Below are 12,748 nucleotides of genomic sequence, written 5' to 3'. Positions count from 1 at the left end.
AGTTATGTCCATTTTACTGCGCTGATGATTTTCTTATCGTGAGGAAATTTTAGGATATTTATTTCTACCTTGCACATAAGTTCCTTGGGATGTCTAAAGGACCTCAATGCAAGATAGCTTGTCAAGAAAAAGTGCAAGCTACCTTCCTTGTGCCTCCTAGTCGATCTTTCTTAAGTGGGGTAGAACCTTGATATCACGGGTTGATGCATTTTCAACTTATCTTGAAGTGAGAGTTGTCTCTTCAGATATTCTATGATTATGATCATCTCTCCTTCTCGTGTTATTGGCGTTGGTCACTTGATGACAGGGAGTGTAGTATCTCATGGATCGGGAGCCCTTTATGATGCCTCTTCCTGATACGTGGGAAGAGAATGATGATCCAACCCTTGAAGAATGTTATGAGTATGATGAACCTGAGTATGATCCTACCCTTGAAGACCAGCAGGACCAGCAGGAGCAATTGGATCAAGGCAAGTATAACATTTGGATTTTAATTCTATGACCATGATCTTGTGACTAGATTAATATAAAGCAACAAATGATAATAATGACTTTTTAGCAACTTGAGAATTTATTCATAAGTGATAACCGGGATGAAAGTGCAACCATGAGAGCTATGATGGCTCTGGCTTTAGTCAAGTATGAGTAACTTTTTTAGCTGGTTAGAGGTTACGCGTGGCGCAAATGGGGGATAGCATACCGTGGATTCCCTGTGGGGTAGAATCACACGGACTGACTACCGAAACCAAGTGGCCCTAACTTGTTAGACGAACCTTTAAAAGACTTCATAGTGATCCCTGTCGGCCTCCCTTGGAAGGAGGTTAAGAGGTTAGTTACCTCGGGCGAAAGGGTAAATCATGACTCATGGGTAAAGATGTACGACCTCTGCAGAGTGTTAAATAAACTGGTATACTAGCCGTGCTCACGGTCACGAGCGGCCTTGGGGATTCTTACATTAAGGGTGATGAATCTTGTTGTGTTAAGATACTCATTGTTTATTGTTTAATGCTCTATCTTATTTATGTCACATTGATCATGAGACCGTGGGATCTATACTATCTAGTTGCTATACTTGCGGAGTTGGTCTTGGACTCACTCTTGCTATCTCACCCACACCTCAGGAGAGGTATTGGGCTTGTGGTCAACCAGTCAGTTGGATCCTGTAGAGTGAAGTTAATACCCAAACTTTGGAGTTATCTTCCGTGGATTGCTGCCTAAGGTTGTTCAGATTTATTATGTACGCTATATAATTTATGTGTTGTCCTTTGATATTACCCTTTATTTGTAGCTATATGTGAGGTTTGTCTTCTAAAACTCACATATGGTGCATATCTGATTTTGTTCTTAAAATCGGGTGTTACATGCAAGAATCACCTCCTGCTTATTAGATTCATTGTTTTAATCATCAACTTCAATTGGTTCTTGTTGTGTTGCCAAGGGAAATACTAAACTGTAAGATATTTTTTGATCAAATAGCTATCTTGCTGAATATTGTTGGAGTTTCTTGTAAGCATCATGACCTGCTTAGAAATGCTAGACTTGAGAATGTCAAGAAAGACTTGACTGTGGTGAAATTGAATCTAGAACTAGATTACATCAAGAGATGGGTTTGCCTAGGCCTGGAGATACTCGATGGGGATCTCATTATAAAACTATATTCAACATCATTACTATGTATAAAGCAATCCATGATGTACTGGTTCATCTTGGGGATGATCCTGCATATAAGGATGATTGGACAAAAATAGATTTTATGACTGGAGCATGTATATTATTCTTGGATATACAAATGAGTTATCTTAGTGTCTACAAAGAAGGGACCAAGATATTCTCACTTGTTAATGTGGCAAAGAAAAAAATGCAAGAATTGAGGTCTGATGGTTGGAATAATTTTCTTGAGAATGTCACTTCATTTTGCGATAAACATGGCATCGAAGTTCCTGCAATGGATGGTGATTATGTTCCTTATGGAAAATCAGCAAGGAAAGCTCATGTCCAAAAGCAAACCAATGATGACCACTTTAGAGGAGAAGTATGTATTGGTCTCATTGATCAGATAAGTCAAGAGCTTGATAATTGGTTTGACGAGATTAATATGAAGTTTTTGTCTTGTATATCAGCCTTCAATCCTTCCAAGTAATTTGCTTCTTTTATGCACAGAAGCTACATAGACTAGCTAAGTTCTACCCAAAGGAGTTCTCAAATAATAATTTGCTCAAACTTAAATTGCAGCTACATAATTATATTAATGACATGAGATAGGATGATAACTTCAAAGGTCTCGACAATATTGTTGATCTCTCAGTTAAGCTTATTAAAACAAAGAGGCACCAAGTGTATGATATGGTTTATGAGGTCCTCAAATTGGTATTGCTTCTACCTGTGGCTACATCAAGTGTTGAAAGGGTATTTTTATACAATGGTTTTTGTGAAAACAAAGTTAAGAAAAAAGATGAAATATAGTCTTTTGGATGATTGTCTAGTCACTTTCATTGAGGGGGATATTTTATCAAAGTAGATGAAGATGATATAATCAAGATATTTATGTCCCTTCAAAAGTATCGAGTAAAGTAGTCACAAAAATAGCATTGTAAGTCTCTGATTCTCTTTTATGCCTTATTTTAATTATTAGTATGGCTTTTGAATTATTTTATACTATACTTAGTGGATGGTTTGAACTTAGTTAATCCATAAATAGCCTTATGTGTTATTTATTGCATATATATATATATATATATATATATATACTGAATAATGTTGTCGATTTTATAATTGTTACTGAATTGATGAAATGGATTTATCGAATTATATATGGAAATTTTTGGACGGCATATCCTTAGATAAAATCCTATATTTGTCACTATTCGTTACTTAATGAAGTTGCATCAGAAAGTGGCTGAGAATGAGAGAGCAAGGACCAGCGGAGGCGGTTAATTCAAATGAAGCACGGGAGATGGAGTGTTTGGGCTTGGCCTGTTAGGTTGAGAAGAGGAAAGACGGCACATATAAGTCGCTATAATGGATTGGATGGCCTTATGTCTTAAATGAAACAAAGTACCTAGATAAATCCTATATTGTTATCTTGTTCTTCTTTTGCATTTCAACTACCTCCATTCTCTTCTCCTACCTCTAGTTTGTGGCAGATTTGGTTGGCTTTCCTTTGCAATGGGTCGGGCCAGACTTGGCAGGCCATCACACCATCTAGTAGAATGATTTGAAATTTAGAACTAAAAGATAAGAGAGTATTCTATATAATATAGAGTTTCGAGACTAATCCATAGAGCATATTTGGATGGACGAAATAAAATTAGAAGACGGAAATGAAATGGAAAAAATGAAGACACACATGAAGTGATGTGTGACTAAGAGATAACGACTAGCTTGTTTGACACCTTATTTACCCACTAACGAAGCTAGAGCAAATTAAAAGGTGATGCATTTGTCTTATAGGTGCATATACCACTAGTACAGCGAAGAGCTTTAGCCCCGGGCCGTAAGGGTCTTTAGTCCCGGCTACGGAACCGGGGCTAAGGTTTCGGGACTAAATGTACCACATTTAGTCCTGGTTCCGCGGACTGGGACTAAAGGTCCACCTTTAGTTCCGGTTGGTAACAGCAACTGGGACTAAAAGATGCGCCAGGGTGTGCCACCTGGCCTCCACTTTTAGTCCCGGTTGTTGCTACCAACCGGGACTAAAGACTTTTTTCTTTTTTATTTTTCTTTTCATTTGGTTTTCCATTTAGGGTTTACAATTATGTTATTATTATTTTCGAATGCGTATTGTTTGCTAGTATTTTGTGGAACGTGCACCTATAATTTATATAATTTAAAGCATTACATACAAATATACTATAAAACACTATATATATATTATATGTTTCTATAGGTCCATAATATAATATTTACACATATGCTTCACGGACAAAGTATTTACAACACAATTTATCTCCGCCACTCAAGCATCGTACAAATGATCATCGTAATTTAGTTTCATTGGCTCCTGAGGGTTGAAGTAGCACTCGTCGCCGGGATCCAGGACTTGGTCGTTAAAAAATCCTGCGATTGTCTTCTGAATTCCTTTTAGGCGCACCGCATCCAACACCTGAATAGGATTTATTAAATAGCAACAAATAAATGAAATAAACTTATTATATATACATGTTACATACTTTTAGGTGCTCAAGATTAGTTCTTTTGGCATAGACCGTCATAAACTCGCACACATAGTAGCCACATAAATTGTTGTCCGGTATCTGCCGTAGAACCCACTAAAGTAAGATGGGCTTTGAAAGTGCTGCATTTAACTCTGGACGGTGTTTCTACACGAACCCAGCCCAAACCCTAGCAATAAAACAATCATTATTAATTATCTATTACCAAGTTAAAAGAGAAAAATTTAATATATAGAGATCGGAGTTAGCCTTGGATAATATCTATCATTTCTTGGTAATCGTCCTGTGGTTTTATCAACGAGTCATAGATTACCAATTGACATTGCCAGAGATCAATGACAATTAGTATCCAATGAAAGCTGCATTTGTGTGCATGTAGGAAAAATTAGTATATATCTTCATACTGATCTGATTACTTAGTTAAATAGAATGTACACATGATAACGACACTTACTTAAAGTTGTAGGGAAAGAGTATGTATCTTTTATCTTTTTGGTTGATCAAGAACCTCCATAGATTTCTCTTCGTTTGAGTTCTCCATAAGACATACGGGGTCTTCTAGGCTTTGAATACAACATTTGGATCCACAAATCCAATCTCCTTATCATTTCTAACTCTGAGGTCCCTTATCATGTTTCTACATATGTATAGCGGGTTTATGTAATTAGTTATATATATACATGATAAGTTACAGTGACATTATTGAAAGAAAGAATCACTTACAGACAGAAGCAACTCAATAGAGATTTGTCAAGAGCGTCCATGTGGCATAGTTGGTGTAGCTCATTAAATTGAACATAAATAATATCATCACCACGGAAGTAATGATAGTTTCTAATTCGGACACAAAGATAGTCATCTGCTTTTCTGACACACGCTGCCACGTACCATTTGTTTAGCATGTACATTTGCGTTCCAAGTTTGCTGAGGGCCGCAGGGTTGTATAAACTCTTGTCATATGTATATTCCTTCTGCTAATGATCAATTTCTGGAGCACTTTCAATTGGTGCCCCAGCTATCATTTAGGCTAAGCTAAGACCAGTTTCCGCAAAAAAAATTTCAAGCTCATCAAATTTTAAATCTGCCGGTATCTGCTGGTCTAGCACGTCAATGTTTGAACCATATTCATTTCCAATTACTAGGGGGGGCACTGATTGCTTTGATTGTTCCCCGAGCTGTGCTACACCCTTGCGTGCTCTTTTCTCTTCTTCTATGGATTTCCTTAAAGTGCGATCATAGTCCGATAAAGATGATGATTCTTTCTGAGCTTCACACCTTTTTTTTGTTGAGCCTCAACCCTTTGTCGTAGATCTTCTGGCCGTAGTAAGAGGTATGGCTTCTCAGAGTTTCGCTTGGCTTCTCTTTCAGTCTTAAGTTTCTTGAAGAAACTATCCACGTCTAATTTTACTGAAGCATTTAGTTCTGCATCAGTCATCTCATAGGCCAGCTTCAGAGGCTTTCTTTTTTGGTGGCGGGGCGGCCGACACATTTGATTGTGTGGCCAGCCTTTTCTTTCGTGCTGGAGCCACGTGTGGAGGTGATGGTGCGGCCGGTGGCGGTGTTGGAGCCCGAGGAGGCGGCGTTGGAGCCCTAGGTGGCGTTGGAGCACTAGGTGGCGGTGTTGGAGCCTGAGGTGGCGGTGTTGGAGCCCGAGGTGGCGGTGTTGGAGCCCTAGGTGGTGGCGTTGGAGCCTGAGGTGGTGGCGTTGGAGACCGAGGCGATACAGCCATGTCTTGCACTCCCTCGTCATCATCCGCAGCGCTATGACATGTTGGTGACCACCTGTGAAACCAAAAGGTATATGAGTAAACCGCTAACTAAGAGAATGCAAAATAAAGTAAGTGACCAAATGTATAGTCAACTTTTATCCGCACCTAGGATTAGATTCATGACGAGGAGGTGGTGGTAGACTACTAGGTGATGCCCCAGGAATAATGATGTAGCGCTTGCACCAACAAATAAAAGTCTTCTCTGCTTCTCCTAGAGTCTTCTCTCCATCACCTCCTTCTATCTCAAGCTGCACATTACTGAAGCCTTTGACAACTCTATCCACCGAGACACTAGCATATCCAGGTGGAACTATCGCCCCATGGATTCTTGGTGTCTTCGTAGGGTCGACAGGAGTTACAACAGTGATAGCAACCATGACTGTGGCAGTCCCTTGTGGAATGTGCAGCTCACATGTTGTCAGAGGTTCAGTGATGTCATCCACCAGAAAGTGCAGCCCCACGTTGTCTTGAATAGTTAGCATCTCCGTGGAACCGCAACTGCTTTTCAACTGACTAGGGGGGCTAATGTTGACTCTAGGCTCTGATGCAATTTGCCCTTGTATAGAACTTACTGCCATCTGCACTTGTCTTTTGATCTTCTCGCTCATTCTCTCTTCAAGCATTTTCTCTCGCGCTATCGCTTCATGAGTCGCTTCACGTGACTCCATCACCATTGCCTCCAACCTACGCAACCGCTCTGCTTCCTCTTCTTTCTTTGGTGGCTTCTATAAGTCAGTCTATCTTTAGGGAAGCCATGCTCCCACGATACCTCCCCATATCCTTTGGTTCGCCCACCGTGTTCAGCAGTCTCCAGGGCGTATGTCAGTTCATCATTTTCTCTATTTGGCTGCTAGGTGCCACTTTCAACTAATCCTCTAGCATAGGCCATTCTCTGTCCTACTCTCTCGAGCTTTTCGCCATACACTATCTTTCCGGTCGCTAGGTCTATGGTTCCCCCGTGACCGAAGAACCAATACTTGGCGCGCTCAGGCTAGTGCATTGATTCTGGTTCGATCCCTCTCCCAAGAATCTCCTGTTCCAGCTTTTGCCACTTAGGAATAGCAGTCCTGTAGCCACCTGAACCCAAGTGATGGTGGTATTGCTTTTGTTTAGCATTTTCCTGATTCTTGATCATCCGTGCCTGACCCTCTTCTGAGTTCTTAAACTCTACAAACTCATCCCAAAAAGGTCTCAACTTGACGTAGGCCTTGTTGGTGAAATCCGGTGTCCGGCCATGTGTAACAAAAGTCTTGTATAATGTCTTCTTCCAAGCTTGAAATTGTTTGGCCATCTTCTGCATAGCCCAGATTTTAACCTTCTCCTTCAAAGCTTCATCTTGTGATCGAGCGTGAAATGTTAAAGGATATCTAGCCAAATCAATTCCTTGTCACGATCTGAGACAAAACTAATATTAGGGTTATCTTTTCGTTGCCTCCATTCACGAGCACTGACCGGGAGCCTGCCACTTACAAGGTACCCACAGTGTGCAACAAATTTTTTAGAATTGGCCCCAAGCACTTGTCGTGTACCCTCATCGAATTTCGGCAGAATATACCGACCCTCCAACGGTTTCTTCGGCCCGTGCACTTTTCTACTCTTCTTAGAAGTTGTCGTCGATTTAGAGGGCTACACAAACAATTATAAATATATTAATACAAATGCCATTTATTTTAATTTTATATATATACATATATACTAGATTATAGATAGACCTCATCAGGATTGTCTCCCATAAGTTCTTCATAATCAGCAAAGTACTTACTCCCATCATCTTCGCCTTGGGGATCTGGATGGCGCCGCTGTTGATTAGGTCCATCATTGCATCATCCATGTTGTCATTCGGATTGGCCATTTCTGCAAATTTAATCAAGTGTTAAAAGTTATTTGTCAAATCTCGTACTTAATATGTCCAACGCAAAAGTATTTGACACCATCAACATAAAATAATGTAACTTGTGCTATCTATATTAAAGTAATGGAATAAATTCCAATTTTTATTTAAATTAAAGTAATGGAATAAATTCTAATTTTTATTTAAATTAAAGTAATGGAATAAATTCCAATTTTTATTTAAATTAAAGTAATGGAATAAATTCCAATTTTTATTTAAATTAAAGTAACTTGTGCTATCTATATTCAAGTTCAACTATACACAACAAGGTTTTTAATTATGTCTCAAGTAAATTTATAGTATAAATATATATAAATAATTAATCTAATAATACTTATATCTTTTATAGAAATATCATAAAAATTTTAAATTGTTTGATTTTTAAAATGTGAGACTGAGAGACTAGTAAATCAGCAATAGAACCTAAGCTTTTTATATAACTTTTTCTTCACCTACATATGCTCTCATATATTGTAGTACCTTCTTTTTTCAACAGGCTAGTACAACTACTTCATCTCAAATTGTAAGTCATTTGGTTAAACTTAACATATTTTAACTCTCTAAAATTCTTGAAGTGACTTACAATTTAATGAAAAACCTAATGATACTTAGTGGATATCATAAATGTTTGAGATTGCGGTAGCTCGTAAGAAATAATACAATCGAGTTCACTGCGCGTTAGAACAATCTAGAAACGTGTACGTTTCGCGAGCGCATGTGTTTCGTCGATCGGAGTACGACAAGTGTAGATGTAGGAGTACGTTTTGGCGACAGGTACGTACTTCTCGTGGGCATGCGTTTGGGAATAGATTCATAGATTTGATGCAAATAAATTTTACTAAAATGATTTTTATCATGGGTTTGGGCCACAACAGATTCATAGTTTAAATTATAGTTTTGATTTAAATAAAATTCACTAAAATGATTTTTATCATGCGTTTGGGAACAGATTCATAGTTTTCATTCAAACAAAATTCACTAAAATCATCTCATTCATACAACATATCATCTCATTGATACAACAAATCAACAATTCATACAACACATCATCAATAACCATTTTTTCCTCTGTGTACGTGCTCACCCTCGACGACGGCGGCGCGGGCGTTCTCTGGCCGGGGAGGAGACGGCCGGGGGCGCTCTGACGAGGGCAAGGAGGCGGCCGCAGGGGCGCTCTGACGAGGGCGAGGAGGCAGCCACGGGGGCAACGAGGGCGAGGAGGCAGCGCCGGAGAAGCTCGAAGGCAGCACGGCGGCGCGACGACGACGTACGGCTCGGGGATGACAAGGAGGCGGCGCGACGACGTCCGGCTGGTGAGGATGCGGCGGCGGCGCTCGTCCGGGAGTGTCTCTACGCCGGAGAAGGAGGCAGCGGCGGCTCGGGCAAGATGTGGAGGCAGCGCGGGGAGCGACGGCGGTGAAGACGGCTAGGGCAACGTCGATCTGGAGGATGAAGACGACTGTGTGCTTTAATACCCGTATCACCAACCGGGACTAAAAGGTCTTTAGTCCCGGTTGGTGATACGCACCGGGACTAAAGGTCCAACCTTTAGTCCCGGTTCGTAGCTGGAACCGAGACTAAAGGCTACCTTTAGTCCCGGTTGTTGTTGAGCACCGGGACTAAAGCTATTTTAACCGTTTCTTATTTATTTTTGCTTACAACAATTAGAATAATTTTAATAATTGCATAGTAAATAGAATAATAGGTATTAATTTGTTAAAAAATAATAGATCCATCTCTTTTTGTCTAATTGCTTACATAATAAATTTGAAAACATAAAATCTTTCCATATCTTATATTAGCAAACTTAAATATGTAAAATAATTAGTATTTTATTAATGCAAAAATGTATTATTTAATTTTAATATCTTAAAGTAGGTGTTTTTGATAGAAAATTTATTTGTGCATTATTTAAACGTAAATTATGTTTATTTATCATCATTTATCTCCAAAATCATGATATACGTGATATTCACCATTACATCGGATTATTTTTTAAAATTTTTTCTCTATTTCTTATTTATTTATGCTTACAACAATATTCACCATTACATCGGATTATCTCTACCAACTTTGTAATCAAATTTTTTCATTTGAAGTCATCAAATGGGTCATTTGACCAAGTTTGACCAAAGTCAAAGCATTGGTTTTTAGAAAGACACACTTTGACCGAACTCTATATGGTCACAAATGGAAAAGTAATGAATATAAAGTTTGTTGCACTCATTGTGTTCTACATTTGGTCTAATGGTCAACTTTTCTTTTGGAAAAGTTCGAACCACTCAATTTTGAATTTTGAAAGAATTCATAGCCACGCATCTGTTTTTGGAACCCTAGATGGTCTCAAATGGAAAAGTCATGAATACCAATATTGTTCCACTCATCAAAATCTATATTTAATATATAGACCACTTTTGCATTAGACAAAGTGTTGGGAAGGTGTAGATGAAAATCCACAATTGACACATATAGTTTCACATAGTTTGTGTGAGATTCAAGATTTAGTGGGTATTGTGAACTTAAACTTTCTCAAATGGAAAAATTGTCTATATAAAAAGTTTAGATCTTGATGATATCTAACAACTTGGTATTCAAAATTTTTTTATTTTAAGTAATTTAGTTTGTCATTTGACCAAGTTTGACCAAAACCAGTCTTGGATTTTGAACAATTGTGCTTAGGATTGGCTCTAATTTATCCAAATGGAAAAATAGACAATATATCAAATGTAGATCTTGATGATCTCTACCAACTTTGTATTCAAATTTTTTTCATTTGAAGTCATCAAATGGGTCATTTAACCAAGTTTGACCAAAGTCAAAGCATTGCTTTTTAGAAACACACACTTTGACCGAACCCTATATGGTCCCAAATGGAAAAGTAATGAATACAAAGTTTGTTGCACTCATCGAGTTCTACATTTAGTGTGATGGTCAACTTTTCTTTTGGAAAAGTTTGAACCACTCAATTTTGAATTTTGAAAGATTTCATAGCCACGCATCTGTTTTCGGAACCCTAGAAGGTCTCGAATGGAAAAGTCATGAATACCAATATTGTTCCACTCATCAAAATCTATATTTAATATATTGACCATTTTTGCTTTTGACAAAGTGTTGGGAAGGTGTAGTTGAAAATCCACAATTGACACATATAGTTTCATATAGTTTGTGTCAGATTCAAGATTTGGTGGGTATTGTGAACTTAAACTTTCTCAAATGAAAAAATTGTCTATATAAAAAGATTAGATCTTGATGATATCTAACAACTTGGTATTCAAAATTTTTTCATTTTAAGTAATTTTGGTTTGTCATTTGACCAATTTTGACCAAAACCCGTCTTGGATTTTGAACAAATGTGCTTAGGGTTGGCTCAAATTTATCCAAATGGAAAAATGGACAGTATATCAAATGTAGATCATGATGATCTCTACCAACTTTGTATTCAAATTTGTTTCATTTGAAGTCATCAAATGGGTCATTTGACCAAGTTTGACCAAAGTCAAAGCATTGGTTTTTAGAAACACACACTTTGACCGAACCCTATATGGTCCCAAATGGAAAAGTAATGAATACAAAGTTTGTTGCACTCATCAAGTTCTACATTTGGTCTAACGGTCAACTTTTCTTTTCGAAAAGTTTGAACCACTCAATTTTGAATTTTGAAAGAATTCATAGCCACGCATAGGTTTTCGGAACCCTAGATGGTCTCGAATAGAAAAGTCATGAGTACCAATATTGTTCCACTTATCAAAATCTATATTTAATATATAGACCATTTTTGCATTTGACAAAGTGTTGGGAAGGTGTAGTTGAAAATCCACAATTGACACATATAGTTTGATATAGTTTGTGTGAGATTCAAGATTTGGTGGGTATTATGAACTTAAATTTTCTCAAATGGAAAAATTGTCTATATAAAAAGTTTAGATCTTGATGATATCTAACAACTTGGTATTCAAAAATTTTTTATTTTAAGTAATTTAGTTTGTCATTTGTCCAAGTTTGACCAAAATCCGTCTTGGATTTTGAACAAATGTGCTTAGGATTGGCTCAAATTTATCCAAATGGAAAAATTGACAATATATCAAATGTAGATCTTGATGATATCTACCAACTTTGTATTCAAATTTTTTTCATTTGAAGTCATCAAATGGGTCATTTGACCAAGTTTGACCAAAGTCAAAGCATTGGATTTTAGAAACGCACACTTTGACCGAACCCTATATGGTCCCAAATGGAAAAGTAATGAATACAAAGTTTGTTGCACTCATCAAGTTCTACATTTGGTGTAATGGTCAACTTTTCTTTTGGAAAAGTTTGAACCACTCAATTTTGAATTTTGAAAGAATTCATAGACACGCATCGGTTTTCAGAACCCTAGATGGTCTCGAATGGAAAAGTCATGAATACCAATATTGTTCCACTCATCAAAATCTAGATTTAATATATAGACCATTTTTGCATTTGACAAAGTGTTGGGAAGGTGTAGTTAAAAATCCACAATTGACACATATAGTTTCATATAGTTTGTGTGAGATTCAAGATTTGGTGGGTATTGTGAACTTAAACTTTCTCAAATGGAAAAATTGTCTATATAAAAATTTTAGATCTTGATGATATCTAACAACTTGGTATTCAAATTTTTTTCATTTTAAGTAATTTAGTTTGTCATTTGACCAAGTTTGACCAAGTTTGACTATTTTTGCATTTGACAAAGTGTTGAGAAGGTGTAGTTGAAAATCCACAATTGACACATCTCTTATAATAGCAAACTTAAATGGCATTTCCCACAAGTCATTTCATTATTTGAAATGATATAAAATAAGAAAAACTAATATAAACATCTTAAGTTACAATTGTCACATACACATACTCTAATGCAATCTATTTATTAGGCGGGCACAATAGTGATCTCCTTT

At 37.4% G+C, this 12,748-nt stretch overlaps 1 protein-coding gene across 1 annotated transcript in view; it reads right to left on the bottom strand.

Annotated features, from left to right (window-relative positions):
• The window catches only part of LOC110433646 (proline-rich protein 36-like), a 78,356-nt gene that overhangs the window by 61,007 nt on the left and 4,601 nt on the right, over positions 1 to 12,748 (bottom strand). The window contains exon 2 of the mRNA XM_021456149.1: positions 8,917 to 9,258. Coding sequence (XP_021311824.1) covers positions 8,917 to 9,258 — 342 coding nt within the window. The remainder of the gene's footprint in view (positions 1 to 8,916; positions 9,259 to 12,748) is intronic.

The sequence above is a fragment of the Sorghum bicolor genome, chromosome 3 (assembly GCF_000003195.3).
Source record: "Sorghum bicolor cultivar BTx623 chromosome 3, Sorghum_bicolor_NCBIv3, whole genome shotgun sequence".
NCBI lineage: Eukaryota > Viridiplantae > Streptophyta > Magnoliopsida > Poales > Poaceae > Sorghum > Sorghum bicolor.
The sequence above is the reverse complement of the archived record's forward strand: the minus strand, read 5'-3'. Positions and strand labels throughout refer to the sequence as shown.